Below are 27,181 nucleotides of genomic sequence, written 5' to 3' on the forward strand. Positions count from 1 at the left end.
CAGTGGGAGGATGCTGTCGTGTAGGCGGTCGGTGGCTGAGTGGAGGGGGGCCGGGTTCACGTTGCGGAGATTGCGGCTGGTAATGGTTTGGCGTTTTTGGGGGGGGAGTTGGGAGAAGGGGAGATGGAGAACGTGATGAGGTGGTGGTCAGAGAGAGGGAAGGGGGTGTTAGAGAACTGGTTGAGGGTACAGAGGTGGGAGAAGACGAGATCCAGGGTGTTCCCTCCGATGTGGGTGGAGGATTGCATGTGCTGTGTGAGCGCGAAGGAGGAGGTTAGGTGGAGGAATTGGGAAGTGGCCAGGTTGTTGTCGTTGATGGGGATGTTGAAGTCCCCGAGGATGATGGTCGGTAGCTCAGAGGAGAGGAAGAAGGGGAGCCAGGCGGCGAAGTTGTCCAGGAAGTGGGGTATGGACCCAGGAGGTCTGTAGATCACTGCGATCCTTAGGGGGGTGGGTGAGAAGAGTCGGATGCAGTGCGCCTCAAAGGAGGGGAAGGATAGAGAGGGTGGGTTAGGGAGGACCTGGAAGGTGCTCAGTGGTGAAAGGAGCAAGCCGACACCACCACCTCTACGATCGCTCAGTCTTATATAATATAATATAATTATAGTCTTATAATAAAACATAATTCATCACATCATTATTAGGAAAAAACAGTTTGCATAATATGTCATCCCAAAATGTGCTCAGGAAGGTCTGTATTTAACAAGGTACCCTGATGCCCTTATAACATTTGTTCCACTTTTCTCAGATTTGGTTTTCCAATCGAAGAGCAAAGTGGAGGCGTGAAGAAAAGTTGAAGAGGGGTGTGCAGCTTTCAGGTGGCTCAGGTAAATTTTATCCGTTTGGTTACTTAACCACTTGCCTACCGGGCACTTTCACCCCCTTCCTGCCCTGGCCAATTGTCAGCTTTCAGTGCTGTCACACTTTGAATGACTATTGTGCGGTCATGCAACACTGTACACATATGACATTTTTATAATTTTTTTGAGACAGATAGAGCTTTCTTTTGGTGGTATTTAATCACCACTGAGTTTTTCTATTTCTTGCTAAACAAATGAAAAAGACCAAAAATTTTGAAAAAAATTATTTTTTTTTCTTAGTTTCTGTTATAAAATTTTGCAAACAGGTAAGTTTTCTCCTTCACTGATGTGCGCTGATGAGGCTGCACTGATGGACACTGATATGCAGCACTGATGGGCATTGATAGGCTGCACTGATGGGTACTGATGAAGCTGCACTGATAGGTTGCACTGATGGGGACTGATGAGGAGGCACTGATGAAGCTGCACTGATATGTGCCACTGATGAACACCGATAAGTGGCACTGAAGGTTACTGATAGGTGGCACTGACGGGCACTGATAGACACTGACTGGTGACACTGATAGACACTGACTGGTGACACTGATGATCACGGACTGGCGGCATTGATGGACACTGATTGGCGGCACTAATGAACACTGGCAGCACTGATGGACACTGACTGGCTACACTGATGGACACTGTTGGGACTGCACTGATGGATACTGTTGGGGCTGGGGGCTGCACTGGACTGCCTCTGATTTTTTAAATGTAAAAATAGGGACTCAGCGAGCGCTAAAAGATGGAGCAGCATATGCACTAAAAAGGAAACCAAAAAACCTTCTAAAATACTGTAAAAACACGTAGTGCAGCGCTAAACTATATGGACTAAAATAATATCAAAAGTATAAATTAATATAAATATAGACGCCTGAGGCTAAAAGGTGATGGAACCTTAATAATAAGGACACTCAGTATATATAATGTCCAATCACGATATGCAATCAAAACTGGAAATAAATGTTCTGTGTAGATATAATCAGGATTGATGAGTCTAATAATCCCAGTGGAACATGCAATTCGGTGACGTGCAGAAAAAATGGTAAAATTACGCACTCACCAGATGCACAAATTAAATGTGCAGTAATCACATCATATACACCAGAGGTCCCCTCTCTCCTGGGAAGGATGAAACCTGGGATGGGTAAACTCCTCCCTGGGTATGGGCAGTGGGATGTCGCCTCTAAAGGTCCCCTTAATGGATAGGCTGCGGTGGGGGTCAGCAATGGATCTCTCTCCTCTGGGCCCTGGGATGGTCACCTGGACTCCTGGGGCATTAAGTGCTCGGTACGGAGCAGAAAATAGTGCCCATAGTGCAGTATTTGCAAATTATGGGTGATTTTATTAAACAAATAAAATATGAATATAAACACACATTAAAACTTGAAATCCTCCATGAATGAAAAGGTATGGTAGTAACACAAAGGTATATGCAGCATGGAGCTGCTCTGAGCACTACCAGCTGGGTTGATAAAATGGCCGCCGGACCTCCGTGATCTAAAAAGTAGATTCTAGGTACATATGTTTGACTGGATTTGACTACCTAGTGATCGGTTTTCATGTTGATTATACTGTATCCTTTTCTGATGATGGGTGCTTAGTGTGAATTACTGGTGTATGAAAATTTAGACTTTTTGACCAGTCATTGACAGCAAATCTAACAATGGCCACATCAGTCAATGTTATTGTAACTAAGTGTAGCACTACCCCCTTAAGGGTTGCTTAGTAATTTTTGGATTCCCTGTCAATGTGGACCTCTTGTTAAAATAAATTAAAAGTAACTTGGTCAAAAAGAACAAAATAACACTGATATATGCAGCAAATATAATCACTCTTGGCAATTGTGAGCAAAAGTAATAACATTCACAGTAAAGCAGCAATTACTGTTAGCAGGCCTGCTTTCAGAAATAATGCACTGCCTCCAATCTGATGGGACTGCTGAATCCCCAGGAATCAGTGAACAGGAACAACTAGCAAGAACAGGTAAGCTCACTGTGGGTCCTCAGAATTAGATGACAAGGATTAGATGTGAAGTAAAGAGTTTTCTCTTTTGAAATGTCCCTTTAAGAGCACTACAGTGTCTTCTATGCGCTTGTTGTGGCCCAGTTGGTATGAAGTTAAGTTGAGGTGTGGATTATAGCTCCTCAGGATGGTAACACAAAGATAGTGAGGGAAAAGGGGGAGATTTAACACTTTTTCTCTTGGTGGTAGTGAATTAGTGCGAGGTCCCCTTTAAAGCATTAAATATAGGGCAGGCTTGAAATAATGCATAGCAACAATTGGCATAAGTGTCTGTGAACAAAGACAACTCCCCCTGAGTATCAAAGGCAAAATGAACAATAGTAGAAATCCTGCTTTGTTTAAAAAGGGAACTTGTTTCAGTTGGCACTGCTGTATCCTGGCCTGCAACTCTATGTTCTGTGGTTGACTTGTATGATAAACTGTAATGCAGATGTATCCCAACAATGTAATATGTAATGTTCACATCTATGTGCAGATAGATAGCTGAGGTGGCAAACTGTCAGTATTCATTGGTTAATGGGTGCATTGGTCTCACCCGATCAAATGATCCGGCAGATTGTAGTGGTCCGTTTTTTCCTGCAGACGAGATCAGTCCACGGACTCTCCGGTTTAGACTCGGCATCCTGTCTGGTCTCCTGCTGTCAAATTGGCCTGCTGGGCAGCGTGGCAGACTGGGTAGTCAGTAGGCTCTTTCTGCTCTTCCTCTCTCTTCAACCCTGGCTCTGCAGCCTAGTTCAGCACTTCAGCTGTCAGCACACCTCCTTCTCCTTCAGTCTCTCCCCACACTCTCCTGGCCAATCTCCCAGGCTTTGATATTTATATGCCCCTGGCTATACGGTACCTTTCTTCGGAAATGTAGTCCCTGACCGCCCTGCTCACCAGCTGAGTCCTGCTATACAGCATACAAGGTCCATAGAACTGTTATGTCCATGTGAGTGACCACCACCTAATGCCCATCGTATTGTTTGCAAGTAATAACATTTCAATGGGTTACATGAGATTTCCCATTGAAGAATGTGAAACCCCAGTTACAGACCAATTTTATTGAATGGCTTGATCATACAAATCAGATGGTGGATGAATGTTAGGAAATGCCTAAAGTTGAACTCTGGGCAAAACAAAAACACTTTTCAAACCTTCAACTCCAAGCCCCTTAAAATATGAAAAAATGTTTTTCACTTACACAGTTCATTTATGAAGACAATCCAAGTTTTGTTCCTTGATGACATCCCAGGGCCCCCTTTCAGATCTCTGCAGCAGTAGCAATTGGAGGAATTAGCAGGGTGCCCTACATTACTTTCTGTACACAGTAGGCATGTCCTTCTAGATCAGGGATATTGAATTAAAATTCAAGGAGGTCTGGTCACTAACATTTTCTTCTGCCCGAAGTCCGAATAGGGCATGCCTATCAGTGTGGCCCCTTACATTAGGTATCTCCATCATGTATTCCCACCAAATCAAGTGTGCCCATCAGAGTGCCCCTTTACATCAGGTATCCCATCACATTTCCACCTTACATCAGGTATTCCCATCAGAGTGCCCCCTTACACTCAAAGTACCCCTTTCTATCATATTTCCTCATCAGAGTGCCCCTTTACATCATATTCCCCATCAGAGTGCCCCTTTTCACAGTAAGTGCCCATTTGTGCCCCCTTAACATAAAATGGGCCCATCAGAGAGCCCCTGAACATAAAATGTGCAGTCAGAGTGCCCCTTACCATAAAATAAGGGGCATGCTGATGGGGCACATTTTATGTTAAGGGACACTCTGATAAGCACATCTATATTAAGGGGCACACTGATGGATACATTTTATGTTCAGGGGCATTCTGATGGGCACATTCTATGTTGTGCCCATTGGAGTGCCCCTTAACATAAAATGCGCCCATCAGAGTGCCCCTGTAAGACTACACCCTACCTTAAGGGCAGACAAGAGCTGTGCCGAGATCCTTGCTGGAAGCTTGTGTACAGGCAGGGAGCAGGAGCTGGAGAGACAGTGAGCTGAAAGGGGTGGGGCGCACATGTGATGTTATGTTGCAGTGATGACTGCCCTGCTCAGCGGTGGATCTGTCATTGTGGGCTGGTGGTCCAGGCGGCAGCACTGCTGGGGCCATTTGCAGATCGCGGTCGGCCATTTATTGACCGCTCTTCTAGATGAAAGATGCAGCTTTTATGGGCAGTCCCTTGTCAATGATCTCCAATCTTGTGCACTGAGAAAACTTTCCACCACAGAACTAATACTCACAACACCACAAGTCCAGCTGATACATTTTGGTCCTGAAATCTGTGTCCCTGTCAGCACAAAAGTATTTTTCATTCTTCTCCATCACCCAAAAAGGTAACTGCAGTGTTTGGCTGTAGCTGAGAAAAGCAGACATTGGGATTTACTAAAATTGGAGAGTGTAAAATCTGGTGCAGCTCTGCATACAGTAGAAACCAATCAGCTTCCGGTTTTTATTGTCAAAGTTGAACCACTTGCCTACCGGGCACTTATACCCCCTTCTTTACCAGGCCAGTTTTCAGCTTTCAGCGATGTCGCACTTTGATTGACAATTGCGCGGTCATGCAAGATTGTACTCATATGAAATTTTTATCATTTTTTTCTCACAAATAGAGCTTTCTTTTTGTGGTATTTAATCACCGCTGGGCACTTTACTTTTTGCTCTATAAACAAAAAAAGTGCAAAAAATTTTTTAAAAAAAAGTTTCTTTGTTTCTATTATAACATTTTTCAGACAGGTAATTTTTCTCCTTCACTGATGTGCGTTGTTAAGGTAGCACTGATGGGCACTGATAGGCGGCACTGATAGGCAGCACTGAAGGGCACTGATAGGCAGCACTAATGAGGTGGCACGGATAGGCGGCACTGATAGGCAGCACTGAAGGGCACTGATAGGCAGTACTAATGAGGTGGCACGGATAGGCGGCACTGATAGGCAGCACTAATGAGGTGTCACGGATACGCGACACTGATGATGGGTACTGATAGACAGTACTGATAGGTGGCACTGACTGGCATCACTGCTGGGCACTGACTGGCACAACCGCTGGGCACTGGTGGGTACAGGTGTGTGACACTGCTGGGTGGCACAGGCGGGTGCACTGCTGGGCACAGGTGGGCAGAACTGGTGGGTGGCACTGCTGGGCACCGATCATCAGGGCACTGAACATCAGTGCCCTGATGATCGGTGCCGATCCCTGCTCTATCAACTGCCAGCTTTCGGCAGTACTTCCCTCACGATCTGACAGCATGAAGAAAGTGCAGCCGAGATTCGGCAGTTGCATTTCCCGGTGATCAGCTTGTTATTGGACACGGCTGATCACGTGGTAAAAGGCCGCTGTGATTGGCCTTTTACCACATCACGTGATCAGCTGTGTCCATAGGACACAGCGATCATGAAGATCACCGGGGGCACGCAGGAGAGCGCCTTATGGGAGGACGTCATATGATGTCCACCTAGAACTGGCTGGCTGCAGTGTAGCCATCATTTGGCTATCTGCGGTCGGCAAGTAGTTAATTGAACAAGCTGAAGTTAGAAGCTGATTGGCTACCATGCACAGCTGCACCAGATTCTGAGTGCTTCAGTTTTAATAAATCATCCCTGGTGTCTTCTGTTAGATTGCTAAATTTCGTCTGTGATTGAGTGTGCAGCATCTGCAGCTTGCTGTATATCAACATAAGACACTATCAGCTATGACCAAGGTAACGGAGTAACGATCTGGCAGAAAACAAAGCCTGCCTTTCTCTACCTTCGTGCAGAGATTATGTATCCAAATAATGGGGTTCCTGAATTTTGTTAAAGACATCACATCCCTAATTTTAGCATATTCATAAAAATCACTTACACTGGCTTTTTTAAATGTCACACCTATAATAATAATAATAATATATTTGTTAAAATTATAGGTTTTTTTGTTGTATTAATAAAAACGTATAGTAGTACTGATTATTTACTATGCACAGCTGCACCTGATTCTGTGTGCACCTGTTTTAACCACTTCAGCTCCGGAAGGTTTTACCCCCTTTATGACCAGGCCATTTTTTGCTATACCGCACTGCTCAACTTTAACTGGTAAATTCGTGGTCCCCAAACTAAATTTTTATATCAGTTTTTTTTTAAACAAATAGAGGTTTCTTTTGGTCTTAACTGACCACCGCTGTTTTTTGTTGTTTTTTATTATAGATACGAAAAAAAAAATTTGAAAAAAACCCAAACATTTTTTACTTTCTGCTATAAAACATATCCAATAAAAAAATTTTACAAAATCAAATTTCTTCAGAAATGTTGGCCAAAATGTATTCTGCTACATGTCTTTGATAAAACAAAATCCCAATAACTATATATATAAAATGGTTTGTGTGAAAGTTATAGCGCCTAAACACTATGGTATATATATATTGGAATTATTTTTTATACTACTAATGGCAGCAATCAGCGACTTATAATGGGACTGTGGGAGTGTGGTGGGCAATGTGACGCTAACTGACACTAACAGCCAGTGATATCGTCAGTGACATTAACAGAGTGATCAGTGATAATACTACACACTGTCACTGTACTAATGGCACTGGCTAGGAGGGGGTTAACATCTAGGGTGATCAAGGGATAAAATATGTGCCTAACTATGTGCAATGTGTGTACAGTTTGCTGCTTTTACTAAATGATCTCTAAGTTTCTCTTTGCAGGGATGAGAAACTTACAGATCGCTTCCTCTGTACAGAGCTCGGTGTTGTTTACCAACACCGAGCTCTGTGCATTGAGCATGCACAGCCGATCAGCAGGTGGGGGGGGGGGTGATATGCACCTGAAACCCAGAAGTTGGTACCGACATACCTGTACTCTTTGACTACAGCGGCCACATTTCTGCTGTACATTGCCGGCAAGCTGTTGTGAAGTGGTTAATAAATCTACCCCAATATGTTGCTACAGCATGATGGACAATATGCAATATACAATATACACCTATATATACAGTGCCTTGAAAAATTATTCGTACCCTTGACATTTTCCACATTTTGTCATGTTACAACCAAAAACATAAATGTATTTTATTGGGATTTTATGTGATAGAGCAACACAACATGGCACATAATTGTAAAGTGGAAGGAAAATGATAATTAGTTTCAACATTTTTTACAAATAAATATCTGAAAAGTGTAGCGTGCATTTGTATTCAGCCCCCCTGAGTCAATACTTTATAGAACCACCTTTTGCTGCAATTACAGCTGCAAGTCTTTTTAGTGATGTCTCTGCCAGCTTTGCACATTTAGAGAGTGAAATTATGCCCATTCCTCTTTGCAAAAAAGCTCAGGCTCTGTCAGATTGGATGGAGAGCGTCTGTGAACAGCAATTTTCAAGTTTTGCCACAGATTTTTAATTGAATTTAGGTCTGGACTTTGACTGGGCCATTCTAAAACATGAATATACTTTGATCTAAACCATTCCATTGTAGCTTTGGCTGTATGTTTTGGGTTGTTGTCCTGCTGGAAGGTGAACCTCCGCCCCAGTCTCAAGTTTTTGCAGACTCTGACAGGTTTTCTTCTAAGATTGCTATGTATTTGTCTCCATACATCTTCCCATCAACTCTGACCAAATTCCCTGTCCCTGCTGAAGAAAAGCACACCCACAACATGATGCTGCCACCACGTTTCACGGTGGGGATGGTGTGTTCAGCGTGATGTGCAGTGTTAGCTTATCACCACACATAGTGTTTTGCTTTTAGGCCAAAAAGTTCAATTTTGGTCTCATCTGACCAGAGCAGCTTCTTCCACATGATTGCTGTGTCCCCCACATGGCTTCTTGCAAACTGCAAATGGGACTTCATTTGGCTTACTTTCAACAATGGCTTTCTTCTTGCCACTCTTCCATAAAGGCCAGATCTGTGGAGTGCACGACTAATAGTTGTAAGATTCTCCCACCTGAGCTGTGGATCTCTGCAGCTCCTTCACAGTTACCATGGGCCTCTTGGCTGCATCTCTGATTAATGCTCTCCTTTCTGGGCCTGTCAGTTTAGGTGGACAGCCATGTCTTGGTAGGTTTGCAGTTGTGCCATACTCTTTCCATTTTTGGATGATGGATTGAACAATGCTCCGTGTGATGTTCAAAGCTTGGGATATTGTTTTATAACCTAACTCTGCTTTAAACTTCTCAGCACCTTTATCCCTGACCTGTTTGGTGTGTTCCTTGACCTTCATGATGCTGTTTGTTCAATAATTTTTTCTAACAAACCTCTGAGGGCTTCACATATTAGCTGTATTTATACTGAGATTAAATTACACACAGGTGAAAATTATCATTTAAAACCATTTATCATTTTCCTTCCACTTCACAATTATGTGCCACTTTGTGTTGGTGACATAAAATCCCAATAAAATAACTTTACGCTTTTGGTTGTAACATGACAAAATGTGGAAAATTTCAAGGGGTATAAATACTTTTTCATGGCACTGTACTACCCTTAAGCACTCTCCCATACAACTATTATATTCTAAGAATAGGAAAGGGTTTTTCCAGAATATGCTCATCATCATTACAAAATACAACGTTGGAGAGTATTATTTTCAAAAAAACAAATCTGCTTCTTCAGAAATATGGGAAATATATGGGAGAAGACAGGCAGGCAAAACCTGTTTAATTTTAACAGACAAATCCAAAGTAAAGAAAAATGATGTGGGGCAGTGGGGGGACTCAGGAGATGATAATTCAATAATGCAAATTAAATTCTTTTATCATAGGACATAGGATAGAAAGGTAAATATTTCCTACATGTTAAAAACTATTTTTGCCCAGAAATAAGCTTTAAGCTTCATTTAAATGTGCTATCCCAGATATAATACACCTCAGCAGACTACAGGGCAATGCACTCGCTGTCTAAAACTTTAAAAAATACAAATCATTAAATGCAGGATTGTTAGCAACAGAACAAACAGTGCACATTCCACATGTATTCTTCTGCTTCACTGCAACAAGGAAACAGGAAACTTGATTCAGAGAAAAGACATTGAGTGTTGAGATATATATCGATATATAGAGATGTAGCTACAAACTTATAAATACTGCCATATCCTGGCTGAAGAATATAACTCTATTGAGTATTGATGTAGTTGTTGCACAAAATACATGAACATTGTATTCCAACACCCCCACTTAACAACTACTTCTTATATTAGTCCCATTTTGGATCTCAATTCTATAAATCTGCTTCTTGTAAGCGGTTTTGTCAAAGCCTCTGGAATCATGTTTACCATGAGGTAGCTCTGAAAGTGTCCATGTCTGCAGTTCACTAAAAGAAGTCATCTCTTCATCAGCAGATCTGATCCACTTTTGTTTCTCATAGAAGTCTTTGCATCTCATCCCATTAATCTGGCTCTGGTTTTAATGCTACGGAAGCAACATGGAAGAGATGTTTGGCTGGAATGCCTTTATTGCTTCTGGTGGATTTCCTGATTGAAGTCTCTTGTGGTCTGGTGTTTATTTTACATTATTTGGACTGTTTGTGCTAATTTCTATGTCACTTTGTTGCTTATCTTCATGTGACACTGATGTGGAATTTTCCTCAGTTTGAAGCATTTGTGTTAGTTCATGAAATTTTGAACACACTGAAGCTTCATCGATAATTGAATTTCTACTGAAGATTACCTTGTTTGTGTCTTGGTGTATCATTTTTAGATCCACTGTACCCCATATGCATGCATGAGCATCCCATTTTCTACGTTTACCTTTTGGGATTTGCACATAGGCTTTGCTTCCAAAAATTTTTAGACTTTTCAAATTTGGGACCTTTCCACTTCACAGTTCATAAGGAGTTTTCTCAGTTGATTTTCCTGGTATAATTGCCTCCCTCCAGTATGTGGTTATCATATCTGCATCAAACAGAATGGTTCTTCCACTCTCACATAGAGTATAGTTCATTCTTTCTGCAACCCTGTTTTGTTCTGGGTTGTATGGTACAGTAGTTTGAAATATTATGCCATGCTTCCTGAGAATCGCCTGTGTGTTATCACCTGTATATTCAGTTCCATTGTCTGTATGCAATATACTCAGCATTATGGACATTTTTCACAAGTATCTTTCTGGTGGCACTGAGAAGTAGTACAGTAAATAAAACCATCTCCCATTCCTTCTGATTCCATTATATGCCCTTTAGCTGTGTTGATTTTTTATGTTTTACTCTGATCTAGGTGAATAAAGAAATTTCTGTCACTTGTCATGTGACTCGTAGCTCCTGAATCAATACACCATGCTTGCAAAGATGATGTGCAACTTTTGGACTAAAGAAAATATTCATTATCTGAAGACAAATCAGTTTCTTCCTTTACACTTTTGGCCTTTTGTAGTTTAGGTTTTTTTTGTATTCTAGTTTTACAGATTCTGCAGTCTTCTTCTAAATGGACTTGTTTATTACACACAAAGCATTCATGTGTTTCTTGTTGCATGCTACTGTTTTTATTCCTATTTTTCATCTTTTAACATATTCCAGTGTCAGTTTGTCACCTGGACGTGCTTGGAAGTGCTGCGACAAATCCTTTCATAACTTTCTGGTAAACCACTAAGTAATTGTGCTGCAACATGAAAATCTTCTATTTCTTCTCCTATACTTCTCATGTGTTCAAACATTTCCAGGGTGTGCCTTATGTAATCCTGTCCTTTCATCAGCTTGGTTTGCTATAGCTTTCTAATCAAATAAAGTTTATTGCTGAGATTAGCTCTTTCATGCTCGTTTTGTAATCCTTCCCACAGTTCCTTAGCAGTTTCACACTTACATATATGTATGATTTGATCATCTTCTATGCTAAGAGAGATTGTGCTCTGAGCTTTATGATCTTTCTCTACCCACTCATCTAAACGGTGTTCTGACTTGATTTCATTTAACATTTCCATGTACCTTTTCTTATTAACAGCATTTTCATCTTGAATTTCCAAGACTAATAGTTCTGGTTTGTCAGATTTGAAAATGAAAGCTTTGTTGCAGCTGTGTTACTGGTTATTTTCTTTTATTCTGTTGCAGTCTTCTTTCTGTTGCTGTATCTTGCACTTATTTGCTGTAGTGGCTTTGACTGGGAATCCTTTGCTTCTGGGTTCCAAACCTGTTAGAAATTATGTATATAACCCTACAGAACAGACAGTGCAGAATCCACATGTGTTTTTCTGCTTTACTAAAACAAAGAAACAGAAAACTTTATTTAGAGAAAAGACATAGAGTTTATCATAGATGCAGCTATAAACTATGCTATCTACTGGGTGAAGAATATATCTCTACTGAATACTGATGTAGTCTTTGCACAAAATACATGAACATTGTATTACTAAAACAATTTAATTTAAAAATCCAATACTCACAGAGCCAGGAGAGCGATGAGAGGCAGAATATATAAAAAAGCAAAAAAAGGCTTAACCCAGCCAATAAATTGTAGTTGAAAACCACATACTTTATTGTAATTGCTGATAAAAAGACATGTTAACATTGTTCCAAAAAATCAATATACATCAAACATCAAGTTTTTAACATGTATACAAGTAAACATGCTACATCTACATGATACATAAATTACATAGCACAAGCTCTCTGCACAACATCACAACGTGTTTTGTGAAGCAGCGTATCAACCATCATCCTGATATCTTTTTTTTTAACTGACGGCCGACTTTCTGATAAAAGTGGTCCAAGCAGCTCATTAACCACTGGATCACTTTCAGTAGCAGCAGGAGGAGACGTTCCCCCCTCCGGCTACTCGGTGGTGTTTCTCGAGCTTACCGTTTCAACCGGCGTACCTGAGAAACAATCTGACAGTGTTGCTGGCTGATCACAGAGGTGATGAGAGACTCTGTCATTTCTGACCACCTCTATAGCCTTGGAGGACTGGAGCGATGTCATGATGTCACGTCCGGGGAAGATGTAAATCTTTTTTAACCTCTTGATGCCAACCTCACACAAATATGTGGCCTCCCTGCACTGGGCTTTATGCTGCGGGGCTGCATATTTGAATATCTTCCTTTGTATAGTATCTCCAACACAAAGACTGGGGTCTCACTGTGAGCCCCAAGTCCTGTACTAACAATTGGGACCCGGAACTCCCGATTTCGCATCATCTGATCACTGTGATAGCCTCTGATTGGCTATCACAGTGATCAGTCACTGTGAAGCCCACCCCTGTGTTTTCTGTCTCTGAACAAAGGAGATTGATACATTATATCTTTCTCTCTCTCTCTCTATTCAGAGAGAAAAAAAACAACAATGTGTAAAATCAATAAATAACTATTAAAAAATAAAAGAACAATTAAGAAAAAAATACCTAGATCAAGGTTTGATCTAGGTCAGTGCCAGGGTTAGTGTTTGGGTCAAGTAAGGGTCAAAGGTCAGGGTCAAAAGTCAGGGTCAGTATATTTTGGGGAGGATTTGTTTTTAAATTAGTATTAGTGTCAGTGTCAGTGTGTTTTAGGTAGGACAAAACAAAAAAAAGCAAAATGTGCACTATTGTTTCTGGACTGTACTACAGATACAAATAACATACACATATGTGGCATTGCTGCAATTGTAAGGAGCAGGAGAATTTATTTTGGGTTGTTCTTTGGAGGTAGGTTATGGTAGTAACAAGAAATATACAGCTAAAGTTAAAGAAATTTTTTTTTTACTATTTTGGGTCAGTTTTCCTTTGATAATAAAAAAAATAGGAGATATCTATTACAATTTGCCACCAAATGAAAGCCCAATTCACCCTGAAAAAAACAAGGTATTATCCACCTGGATGTATAAAAGTAGTTGTGATGGTATGTACGGATTTATTAGCACATGTCAAAGTTGCAAAATTAAGCTAAGGTGTTAGGATTTATTTTACTCTTAGGTATGAAGGGGTTAAAGCAAAAGAGCAAAAAAAAAAATGTCTTGGTCTTTTGCAGGTAAAGAAGAGATTTGGGGATTTTTTGACCCCAGATCTTTCCTTAAAGAAGACCTGTCATCCTTATTTCTATTACAAGGCATGTTTACATCCCTTAATAGGAATAAAAATGATAAATAAATAAATGGACAGTGTAAAAAATGAAAAAAATAAGAAAGATAAAAAATTTAAAGCACCCTCATCCTTCCATGCTTGTGCACAGTAGTGAACACATACGTAGGTTGCGCAGTCATATGTAAACTGTGTTTGATAGCACACATGTGCAGTATCGTTGCAAACGTTAGAGCAAAAGCAATAATTCTAGCACTAGACCTCCTCTGTAGCTCTAAACAGGTAACCTGTAAAACATTTTAAAGTGTTGCCTGTGGAGGATTTTAAGTACCATAAATTGTCACCATTCCACAAATGTGCGCAATTTTAGAGTGTGACATGTTCGGTATCGCTGTAACATCCTCTTTCATATTTTACAAAAAAATTTATTTTTGTGGTTTTTTTACTTCATTAAAGTTTATTTTTTCCCATAAAATTGTGTTTGAAAAACTGTTGCACAAATACCATGTGACATTAAAAAAAAAAAAAAAAAAAAAAAAAAAAAAAAAAAAAAAAAATCGCAATGATCTACTCTCTAGGGTCTTTGCTAAAAAATGAAAATTATATATATATATATATATATATATATATATATATATATATATATATATATATATATACACACACATACATACATACATACACTGTACATTGTTTGGGGGTTATAAGTAATTTTCTAGCAAAAAATACCAATTTAAACTTGTAAACAAAAAATTACAGAAAATGCTTGGTCTTCATTATTAAACTCCATACATAAATAGCACCTGGCTTTGTCCTGAAAGAATTTAAATGTTTAGCAATGATATTATTTTAGTCCAACCAAACCATTTCTCCTTTTTAAAATGCCCATTTTTTTAAAACTCTGCCTACACATTTTTTTTACTTCAGGCAAAAAGCAGAGGTGGTGAGCTTTGAAAATGCATACCTTTTCAATTCGCTACATAATTATTGAATTTCATGAAAGATACAGTATATTATGGAACAACTTTGTGGTCGAGAAAACAATTTTATTTTTTCCATAAAGAATGTTTATTATATAACAAGTATAAAAGATGTGCAAGGCAGCAATGAAAAAAAAAGAAAAAGCAGACTCCCAGCAAGTGGTAAATATATTATGCAATCCAATAAATAAAGTCATACAATAAAGACAAAGAAAATGTGTGTAGCACGGTCTGGAAGGCGTAGTTTGGCGTTAAATGCATATATGTGGAACCACCGTCTGTGTGTATATAATTAATTGTAAACAATAATGCTTTACATTGCAACAAAAATTACTTTGATAAAGACTTGAGATTCCCAGGTAGCATACTGCCAAGGAAATCATATGCGCAGTCATGCACGAAGATATGTGTATGCGCTCATTGGAACTTCTGGAGTAAGACCTAAACATGTTATATCCTGTCACCATCTGCAGGAGAAACAGGACAGGAGGTGTAAGGGGAAGCCCTCCAGTCAGCTCAGCCTCGACCAGGTGCGTGACAGTACCACTCAGTCATGTCTGAGGCTGAAGGAGGTATTTCCATTGGACATTCTTTGCCAACAGCTTCTTGCTTTTACCCAGGTTGTGAAAAATATTCTGGATGAACATTGCTGGCTGATGGGGTCAAATTCAACCTCTGGTTTCAATTTCGCCTGGTGACTCGATTATGGGGGTTGCCTACACTTCTGAACCCACTGCAGCTACACATGCCTCTCCATCTCCAGTACCTACAAGAATTCTGCTACCTCCAGAATCCGCACACCAGAATGCTTATCGGGAGATCAGTGTATGTTTCGAATATATCGAAATGCCTGTCATGTGTGCTTTACACTTCAGCCACAGACTTTTTCCTTGGATAAAACCAAAGTGGAGGTTGTAATCTCCTTGCTGCTGGGAGAAACCAAATTCTGGGCTCATCCTTTACTTGAACAAGACAGCCCAGTATTACAGACTTTACACTCATTCTTTGTGGCTATGGCACAACTATATGAGGATCCGCAGCTCATTGCCACAGCAGAGGCTACTCTCCATACATTGCAAGGCAGTAGGCCTGTGGAGGACTATGTTGCAGAATTTCGTAAACGGAGTGCAGATACTGACTGGAACAAGGCAGCCCTCTGTTACCAATTCCATTTGGGTTTGTCAGATCCCTTTAAGGATGAATTGGCTAAGGGGCATTGCCTGATTCTCTAGAAGGACTGATCCAATTAGCCATACAACTGGATCAGAGATTGAGTGATCATCAATCCAAAAAGGCTAGCAGTCCTCAATCACTTAGGATGCTATCAAGAGGTCCAATCCCTACCGCTGCACTTGTTGCTCTGTCCACATTACGTTCATCCACATTTGGCCATGCATAAGTGGAATAAAGGCAGATCAGACTCCTCCGTTCTCCACTTTTCACAGAAGAGAAATTCTGCCACAGAATGGCTAACTTGTGCTTTTACTGTGGTGAGGTTGGCCACTTCATACGAACTTGCCCTGTGAGGCCCAGTTGGCCATCCTCCTCGTTTATGGCTGGATGCTCTTCAGGGAATAATCCAGCTCAAGTTGCCTTGCCCATTTTGGGTAGCTGAGCGAACTGTTTCAGTACAAGCTATTATAAATCCTGGGGCCTGCAGTTGTTTTATGGACATTAATTTTGCCAAACATGGCATTCCGTTACAACCCAAAAGTGGGACTGATCTTAAGTCTGGACCAGTATGTTTCGAAACTGACTTACTTCTTGTATCTTCTGATCAAGGGCATCACGAATACCTCCAATTAGACATCATTCCATCCCTGTTATTTCCTGATATCCTCGGCATCCCCTGGTTGCAGGCACATAACCCGCAAATAGACTGGAACTCTGGGAAAGTGACATTCGCCTCCTCTTACTGTCAGCGGTCCTGTCACCTGCCAGCTGTTGTTCCAGAGGCTCCACTTCTATATCTTAATCCTGAAATTGATATGGGGCAGATTGTACCTGCATGTTACCATGGCTTCTTGGACGCCTTCAAGAAAAAGAGAGCTGATATCCTGCCTCCACACCATCCTTACGACTGGCCAAAAGAATTGCTGCCAGGAGCTGAGACCTATTTGAATGGATTTTTTCACTTTCCAAGCTCAAATTAGAAGCCCTTCAGCAGTATATCTCTGAAAACTTGAAAAAAGGCTTCATCCACCCTTCCACCTTTCCCACTTGGGCAGTCTTCTTCTTCATGTAGAAAAAAGGCCATACTCTTCGCCCTTGTGAGGAGATGAATGGAAAACAGCATTCAGAACACAGTTCCGCACTTTGCAGCTGTCAGCTTGTAGTTTTCAATTAACTACCGTGGTGCTCTACAGCAACGTGGTAGTTCATTAAGCCTTCCTGTCAGTAAGTATTTGCTTGCCCATACAGGATGTACGAGCAAGCAGATATACTGAAAGATCAGAGGGAGACCGATCTGCTGATTGCTGGTGCAATGCTTTAGAGGCTCCACAAACAAAAAATAATAACTGCACATTTTTTTATGTGCAAAAAAATGTGCATTTATTATTTTTTGTTAAAAGGTGAACTATCATTCAACTCACAAAGTCACATACCCAATTCAAATGGACTGTTGAAGCACAGATGACTTTTGATAAGCGGAAGCTCCTTTTTACCTCTGCTCCAATCCTGTGATACCCCGATCTGGCATTAACTTGTATCCTCGAAGTTGATGCTTCTGAGAATGCTGTCACAGAGCTCAGGAACAAAATTGCTAATGCGACCTGTAGCCTCTTTCTCAAGAAAATTAAACCCAGCTGAAAGAAACTGTGACATTGGGGATCGCAAGCTACTGGCCATTAAGTCGGCCTTGGAGGAATGGTGGTATTTGCTGGAAGGTGCAATGCATCCTATCCTGATCTTCACAGATAAGAATGTAGAATATCTCAGGACAGCCAAAAGATTGCTACCTCGATATGCCAGATAGGTGCTGTTTTTCACTAGCTTCGTGTTTCACATTACCTTCTGCCCTGGGTCCAAGAACTGCTTGCATCAGATTGCTCTGATGTTTTCAGAAGTGGAAGAGGCTACCAAATATGATACAATTTTGTCTGCACAGAATGTTTTACTTCTTCAGACATATTTCATGACCCATATCAAGCAGGCATCGGGGTAGGAGATACCTCCTCAGGGGGTAGGTTTGCAAAAGAAAGATAGACTTTTTGGCTTCAATTAAAATTTTTTGTGCCTGAAATTCTACGTCCGCAGGTCCTCAGATTATGTCACTACTATCTGTTAGCAAGACATTTTGGTTCCCAAAAGAATAGTGAGCTGGTACAAAGATCTTTCTGGTGGCCTAAATGGAGGTCTGACTGTGAGAATTATGTGAAAGCCTGTACTATCTGCATACATAATAAAAGCAACAGGAATACATCTTGGAGACTGTTAAGGCCACTGCTTATATCGAAAAGATCTTGGAAGATCTCGAAGGACTTTATGGTTGAGTTACCATTGTCAGATGACTTCACGTCCATTTTTGTATGAATGCCATGGACAGATTATCCAAGATGGCGCATTTTGTACCCATGCCGAGCACATCATCAGCAAAAGAAACAGCTCAAGCATTTATCAAGGAGGTAGAGTCCCAAAAAGTATCGTGTCTGATTGGGGGGTGCAGTTTACGTCAAGATTTTGGAGAGCTCTGCAGATCACTGCAAATTAAACTGTGTTTTTCTTCTGCTAAACACCCACAGACCAATGGACCGACTGAATGTACCCAGCAGACAGTAGAGCAATACCTCAGATGCTTTTTTTCCTTTTCTCAGGATGATTGGGCATATTTGCTTAAAATAAATCTGTGCATAGTGCTACAAATTGCCTTTTTTCGCTAACTATGGGTTTTTTCCATCCTTCCTGCCTAACACAGTTCTAGATTCACAATACAGGATAAAGTCAAGTTCTTTCTTGATAATAATAGGAAATTACAAGCTGGCCAATGCTCAAGAAGACAAGAAGAAGGTCTTCAACAAGAGGTGAAAAGGGGATTTACTCCTTAATCCATGAAATAAGGTCTGGTTGTCAACTGTAAATCTAAAAATTTCCATGCCCATTTAAACAGCAAGGGTATATTGAATTTGACAAAGTATATTGGTCCTTTTTCAGTCAAGAGGAGGATCAACCCGGCAGCATATGAACTTTCTTTACCTGATTCTTACAGATTTCATCCTGTGTTTCACGTGTCTCTTCTAAAACCTGTTGTACCTGTCCCTTTTCTGGATTGAAATTCAGCACAACCAGCACCTATTGTAAATCGATAGGTCTGAGGAATACAAAGTGGAAACTATACTGGACTGTAGGAAGAGACAAGGAATGGTACAATATTTAATGAAATGGAAAGGTTTTTGCCCCCCCAAAAAAATTATTGGGATCCAGAGCCTAATGTACATGAGCTAGAACTCTTGCTGGCATTTCTCACTGCTCACCCAGAGAAGAAGCTTCAAGTTGGCATCTGGAGGCTGCCCATGAGGGGCAGCACTGTCAAGGAAATCGTATGTGTGGTCACGCACAAAGATATACGCATGCATTCAATAGTACTTCCAGAATGAGACCTAGGCGTGTCCTAACTCATGCACATGTGAGCATACATTAGTGTGAGTGAAGGTGGCTGATTGGCACCCACTTGCCTATTTAAAGCTGCAGTTGTGACCAAAGGATTGCTGAGTGATCATCAGCTTCTACTGCCTGTGACCTGATCCCGCGCTTGTTCCTGTATCTACCCCAGCCTGCTTGACTTTGCTCATTCCTGATACCTTTCTGCTGACTCTGGCTTTTGATCTGATTCTGCCTTCTGCCTGCTGCCGTGGTACCTTCTTTGCTTGCCTGTTACCAAATCTGACCTGGCCCTGACTCTGCCTCTGATCCTGATTCTGCCTGGCTGCTAACGACTTCTGCCTGCCTGACTACCTGAGACCCTGCATCGGCCTGCTTGTCAGTTTGCTTGCTGCCTGCTGTTCTGTATCTGGTGCTGTGTCTCCGCATCTGCCAATCCACCAGTCTGACTGCTGTTCTGCACCTGCTGCTGTTTTTCCACATCTGCCAGTGTACCTGCCTGCTGCTTGCCACCCGATGCTGGTGTCTTCCTTCCAGAATCTCCAACCAGGCCACCATGCCATTCTGTGCCCTGTTGTATTCTGTCACCACCTTCAGGAAAAACAGGAAGAGAGGTGTAAGGGGAAGCCCCTCCCCCCGTCAGCTCGGCCTCCACTAGGTATATGACACATACAGTGCCATGGATAATTGTTTGACTAGTCCATAAGTGTCCCAGTTTCAGTAACTGACAGTACATTTTATCAAATAACCTAGATTTGTCAATGAGTCTTTGTTAACGGGCAGGTCATTGTATGTAATCAACCATGCTGCTTTCTGACCCTGACACCAAGAAGCATGTGGAAAATCTAAGTATTTTAAATATGTCATGATTTGCTAGGGTAGGTGCACTTGGACCTGTGCCCCCCCCCCCTCCCTCCCAAGTGCCAGCTGTCACTGCTGCCCACTGAATTGGCTTGAACAAGAGACTGAGTTGTTCTTTAACTCATTGACTTCATGGCTGAATAACCAATAAACAGGTTACAGAGTGTACAAGCACAGTAGGAAGAATCTCAGCAGTCAAATGCTTTCCACTAGACTTGGCAAAACAGTCAAGCTTTAGTGTACACTTCAGGAGTACTGCTTATGGTATTCTATAAACCCTACTGGTAGTCAGAGGAAGAGCACTCTACCTCCAGTTCAAGCTGTGCTGGGTTCAGTCAGAGGCAAGTAGGCACCTCGGCATTCTAAAAACATAAACAAATGTATTCTTCTTCATCTGCATTTTTTTTGTCACCTACATTTCTGTGTGCTTGAGATGACCTGCCACCAAAAAGTCCTCCAGCCAATGGTAGGCACGTGGTTAAAAATGTCTTAGTAATGACTTTGAACTTCAGAGGAGTCTAACAATCATTTATTTTTAGAGAAATTCTAGTTGCACTTTGAAATGACCAGATTGTGGTAAAAGTGGTTTTACTGTAACATCACTTTCCTTTCTTGTGGATATAATTGTAAAGGGTATGGTGCTTAGATGCAGTTGTCTGATGTTTCTTAACAGGTTCAAGATGTGAAGTGATGCTTCCACCTTTTAGAAGTCTAACACTTGGTTTTATCCCTTATTCTTCAATGTTGAACAGCTGTCTGTCACCTCAGGTAATAAAAGTTGTCAGTCAAAACATTTTATCCATTAAAGCTTAGAATGATTCTTTCCTGAGACGCATACAGACTTTAACATTGCTGCCTCCTTCAGGAAATGCTAGTTGCCTATCTATTCTATTGACACAATGGCTTCAGTACTTTCCAAGTCACTGGCTTGGAACAAGCGTGTAGATAAGATCATTCAAAATGAAGTCAGAAGTCTGCATACAAGTTCTGGTTTAGTGAATAAATTATTGAAATGAGAGGGTCAGCATGACTGCCAAACAACTATAAGTTGCAGAATGGAAAATCAGTAAAGGCTGCCTCTGTGTTTTCCTCAGGGAAGGTTTAATTTAAAGCTGAACTCCAGGCTCAAAAACATATTTAAATGTATTCCTCCATAGCCACAAATGAAATAAATCTACTTTGTACCAAATGATATAAATCTACTTTGTGTGTACCAAATGATATAAATCTACTTTGTGTGCACCAAATACCTTTGCAAACCCAGATAACACCATAAATAATATAAAAACAGCAGTGACATCATCCTTGTACTGCACATGTTGCACACTTGTGCAATGAACAGAGCTGTGGGAGGAATACTGCACAGATGTTAAAGAAATACTCAAAGCATGCAAAGATTCAAGTAAGAATACACATGCCTCTTTTATTTAGACAATATTTGCTTATCCCAGACTTTAGCCTTAATCCTAAATTACATGTACAATTTTGAAATAAATTAATTCATGGGAAATCTGGGCAACAGAAGAATACTATAGGCAGACGAAAGTGACTGCCCATGGGCCTCACAAATTAAAAATTAATTAAAATCATAATTGTAATTTTAGCCTTATTTAGAAAGAGCGAAAACATACTTGAGACTTCGAGTGACAAAATACAACATACTACATTCATTATATAAATGGAATTAAGTCATCCAGTGAAGTAAATGTGTCTTCCAGGTAGAAAAGGTTAGACGATATTGTGAAGTTACCAAACATACAGTTTGCTCACCAACATTATATATATAATAACTGACTTTGTAATGTACTCCATATTGCTGCTTTTTCACAGAGACAGCCAACAGTGAATACTGCTTCCTTTGGACCAGATGGAATCTCAACACATAAGTGTCACCCTTGTGCTTCCCCACCATTCACAGGAGAAAAGGCTCCAAGTAAGAGTTATGCATGATGAGAAATAGAGGCTTGTGAAAATCACACCAGTCTAGAATGTGCTCCAACGTACCATGTCAAGTAAAGAAACAAATATGTGTATGAGTGCACTCAAAAAGTGTTAAACTACCTATAACAAGAAAAAGTGTTAAAAACTATTTTAAAAATATCAACAATATATTTGCTTTCAAAATAATGTGAAACTCAGTTTACAGTGTCCATAATAATTATCCCTAAATCCAAATAAACAAAACTAAAATCCTTAATGGCCACCATCAAGTGCAATATGTGCAAAAAATTGTACACATAATGTGTGTCTGTCTATCTATCTATCTATCTATCTATCTATCTATCTATCTATCTATCTATCTATCTATCTAGATACCAGACCCTTATCCGAGCATGCAGCCTGGCAGGTCAGGAAAGGGGGGGGGGGCGAGCGAGCGCCCTCCCTCCTGAACCATACAAGGACACATGCCCTCAACATGGGGGGGTGCTTTGGGGCAGAGGGGGAGCTTATCGGAATCTAGAAGCCCCCTTTAACAGGGGGGCCCACAGATCCCGCCCCCCCATGTGAATGAGTATGGGGTACATTCACAAAAAAAAAAAAGTGTAGTGTGAAAAAAAGACAGAACACGGTCTTTGAGAAGTACTTTACTAAAAGAAAAAACGAAAAGAATGTCCCCCAGAGTAGATCCAACGTCAATCACGATGCCCGCCGTTGCCGCCGCTGACCCGAAAAAAGAATTAAAAAGAAAAAGGCTCCAATCCCGGCAATGGCTCCTGTTGTCTGCCTGCTCCAGTGGTTTGACAGTTCTTAAATATGTAAGGGGCGGGGCCACCTGGGGACATCAAGCATGTGACCCCACCCCATGTGGAGGTCCCTGGGTAGCCCCGTCCCTTACATATTTAAGAACTGTCAAGCCACCTCAGAAGCAGACGGATGGAAGCCATCGTTGGGAGCGGAGCTTTTTTTCTTTTAATTCTTTGTTCAGGTCAGCGGCGGCAGCGGCGATGATGGTGGACATCATGAAAGCACCCCCCCATGTTGAGGGCATGTGGCTTTGTATGGTTCAGGGGGGGGCGCTCTCTTGTCCCCCCCCTTTCCTGACCTGCTGGTCTGCATGCTCTGATAAGGGTCTGGTAAGGATTTTGGGAGGGACCCCCACGCCATTTATTTTTAATTTTGGCATGGGAGTTCCCCTCAAAATCCATACCAGACCCGAAGGGCTTGGTATGGATGGAAGGGAGACCCCACTTCGTTTTTTAAATTATTTTTGCAATTGCCGGCAATTCTTTTACATTCAGCTGTCAGTGGGAAACCTCGCTGACAGCTGAAACATTAACACATTGTTGTCACTACTAAAATACCATGCAACTTGCTAAAATAATTCATGCAGTATTTTAGTAGCGTTTACTTTTTTCTGACCTTCGGAAAGGTTTAATTGGTTTTCAATGCATATCTATGGGAAACGGTGTTTCAGTTTACAAATTTTTCGCTATGCGAAAAGTCCTGCAGAACAAAGTAAATTCGTGAACTGAGGTATTACTGTATAGATAAATTTGTACAAAAATTATTTTTGCATAAAGGTGTAATGTCAAACCACCAAGTGTCTTTCACCTCTTTATGTAAATGGCTTGCCACTTTCACCTTAAAATACAAAGTAAAATATCGATCCTTTAAAAGGTATTATACACAATGCAATCCACTTCCAATCCTGTTGGAGCACTATGCAATTTTTAACAGCCAACAATGGGTTAATAGATCCACTCTCTTCATTATTGGGCTTGCAAGGTTCCCACAGTTCCAGACCATTTGACAACATGTCAAAAGAACATAAAGGAAGGCTTCATAGCAAAAAACCAATATATTATTTATTATTAAATTCCATCATAGGGCCAATCACATTGCCATGTGTCATGCCCAAGGAGGTATTTGCATAGACAAGTAAAGCAAGTGGCTCCAGCCGCAAACACAGGCCGCGAGTGAAAGCAGACTCATTGCGGGGAACCTCACTCACAGCTTGGTTCTGCCTAACATGTTTTGACATGTGTCATCTTCAGAGGCAGCAGTATCTAGTCGAGTAACTAGTACTAATGGAAGGAACTGTAACAGACTTGTTTTAGCAGCAAATTAAAAACAAAAAATCTGAAGTTTAAGAACAAAACTGATTTATTTGAGGATATCAATCCTGGCTATATAATGTTGAGCTTTGAAGCTAATATAAATCATTTAAAAACAGAGATCCGTGTTAAGAATGTAAAGTGCAAAGAAATGTAGCAGCTGAACACTAATACCCTGATACTAGGCAATTCAAAAATACTGTGCATAAAGTGCAGCGCTTACATGAATTCTGAAATACATAAATAGTGGTAATAAAAAAAAATGTCCAAAATGGAAAACTAATCAGAAGAAGATAGTCCCCAAAGGCTGTGATGAAACAAGGAAATTTCCAAGGATTGCTGATGTGTCACCAACCACTCGCATGCAAGGTTTACCAGAAAGACATGGCCCCCTGTGAAGAGCAGTCAATTTTGCTTTTGTTGTATAACAACCAAGATGGCTAGCAGGCGTAATCTTCCTCTGAATCCCCCAAGAGAGATATGTATAAATGAAACCTCGAAAAATTAGAATAATGTGCAAAAGTTAATTTATTTCAGTAATGCAACTTAAAAGGTGAAACTAATATATGAGATAGACTCATTACATGCAAAGCAAGATAGTTCAAGTTGTGATGTGTCATAATTGTGATGATTATGGCTTACAGCTCATGAAAACCCCAAATCCACAATCTCAGAAAATTATATTGTGAAAAGGTGCAATATTCTAGGCTCAAAGTGTCCCACTCTAATCAGCTAATTAAGCCATAACACCTGCAAAGGGTTCCTGAGCCTTTAAATGGTCTCTCAGTCTGGTTTAGTAGGAATCACAATCATGGGAAAGACTGCTGACCTGACAGCTGTGCAGAAAACCATCATTGACACCTTCCATAAGGAGGGAAATGTCAAGGTCCTACCTTTTCCCTGAGGTTATGTTACTCCATGTGCTGGCGTCCATCTTGGATTCTGCTGTGCATGGTGGGAATCCTTTTTATGCCTTCAGGTCTCTGAGGTCCACCCCCCAGAGGGGCGTGGCTGATGACATATAAGCCTGTGGCCCGCACATGCTCTTTGCACTTGTGTTTTGGTGTTACTATTACTCTGTTCTGACTCTCGTGACTCTCCTGGTATTCTGATTTGGCTTGTGACTTGACTATTCTTTGTATTCTCCTTTGATCTGACCCTCTGTTGCTGAACCCGGCTCGTGACCTGTGATTCTCGTCTGCTGTCCTGTACTGTTTTGTCCTGTTGTTGTTGAGCCCGGCCTGTCTGACTACTCTTTTGTCTCTTCCACCAGCTACACGCCATTGGCGGCGGCCATTACCGCAGCTGAGGTGTCTCGGGGGCCGCGACCTGGTTCCTGGCTGCGTCAAGTCCATCCCCACCATCAGGGGCCCTGGTGAAGGGCAGCCTGAGACTTAGACTCCGCGCCCTGGGGGACTTCGGTCTGTGGGTGGTGGTTGTCGTCAGCCAGTGCGTTACATTGTTAGGCCTGCCTGTCCGTTCCTCGGCTCCTGCCCTGACAGGAAAGCCTCAAAAGGTAATTGCAAAAGAAGTTGGATGTTCCCAAAGTGCTGTATCAAAGCACATTAATAGAAAGTTATGTGGAAGAGAAAAGTGTGGAAGAAAAAGGTGCACAAGCAGCAGGGATGACCGCAGCCTGGAGAGGATTGTCAAGAGAAGACCATTCAAAAGTGTTGGGGACTTTCACAAGAAGTGGACTGAGGCTGGAGTCAGTGCATCAAGAGCCACCACACACAGACGGATCCTGGACATGGGCTTCAAATGTCGTATTCCTCTTGTCAAGCCGCTCTTGAACAACAAACAACGTCAGAAACATCTTACCTGGGCTAAAGAAAAACAGACCTGGTCTGTTGCTCAGTGGTCCAAAGTCCTCTTTTCTGATGAGAGCAACTTTTGCATCTCATTTGGAAACCAAGGACCCAGAGTATGGAGGAAGAATGGAGAGGCACACACTGTAAGATGCTTGAAGTCCAGTGTGAATTTTCCACAGTCTGTGTTGATTTGGGGAGCCATGTCATCTGCTGGTGTTGGTCTACTGTGCTTCATTAAGTCCAGGGTCAACGCAGCCGTCTACCAGGAGATTTTGGAGCACTTCATGCTTCCTTCTGCAGACAAGCTTTATGGGGATGCTGACTTCATTTTCCAGCAGGACTTGGCACCTGCCCACACTGCCAAAAGCACCAAAACCTGGTTCAAGGACCGTGGGATTACTGTGCTTGATTGGCCAGCAAACTCGCCTGACCTGAACCCCATAGAGAATCTATGGTGCATTGCCAAGAGAAAGATGAGACATGAGACCGAACAATGCAGAAGAGCTGAAGGCCACTATTGAAGCATCCTGGTCTTCCATAACACCTCAGCAGTGCCACAGGCTGATAGCTTCCATGCCACACCACATTGAGGCAGTAATTGCTGCAAAAGGGGCCCAAACCAAGTACTGAGTACATATGCATGCTTATACTTTTCAGAGGTCCGATATTGTTTTATGTACAATCCTTGTTTTATTGATTGCATGTAATATTCTAATTTTCTGAGATTGTGTATTTGGGGTTTTCATGAGCTGTAAGCCATAATCATCACAATTATGACAAATCATGGCTTGAACTATCTTGCTTTGCATGTAATGAGTCTATCTCATATATTAGTTTCACCTTTTAAGTTGCATTACTGGAATAAATAAACTTTTGCACAATATTCTAATTTTTCGAGTTTCACCTGTAGAAGGTTCTCCTACAGCAATCCCCTATTGGGGTGACTTAATCTGCTCCAGATAGGTATAGGGCCAAGACTCGTGGCATTAAGTATGCAAAAGGAATACATTGCTCCACATAGTGTTAAATCCATAATAAAGATCCTT

The 27,181-nt window shown here is 41.3% G+C and overlaps 1 protein-coding gene across 1 annotated transcript in view; it reads left to right on the forward strand.

Moving 5' to 3' along the window:
• Positions 1-27,181, forward strand: part of PAX4 (paired box 4) — a 93,519-nt gene that overhangs the window by 55,542 nt on the left and 10,796 nt on the right. The window contains exons 7-9 of the mRNA XM_089677002.1: positions 749-845; positions 20,958-21,037; positions 22,100-22,202. Coding sequence (XP_089533128.1) covers positions 749-845; positions 20,958-21,037; positions 22,100-22,202 — 280 coding nt within the window. The remainder of the gene's footprint in view (positions 1-748; positions 846-20,957; positions 21,038-22,099; positions 22,203-27,181) is intronic.

The sequence above is a fragment of the Staurois parvus genome, unplaced genomic scaffold (assembly GCF_062004578.1).
Source record: "Staurois parvus isolate SC_StPar_1 unplaced genomic scaffold, SC_StPar_1.0 ptg000175l, whole genome shotgun sequence".
Lineage (NCBI taxonomy): Eukaryota > Metazoa > Chordata > Amphibia > Anura > Ranidae > Staurois > Staurois parvus.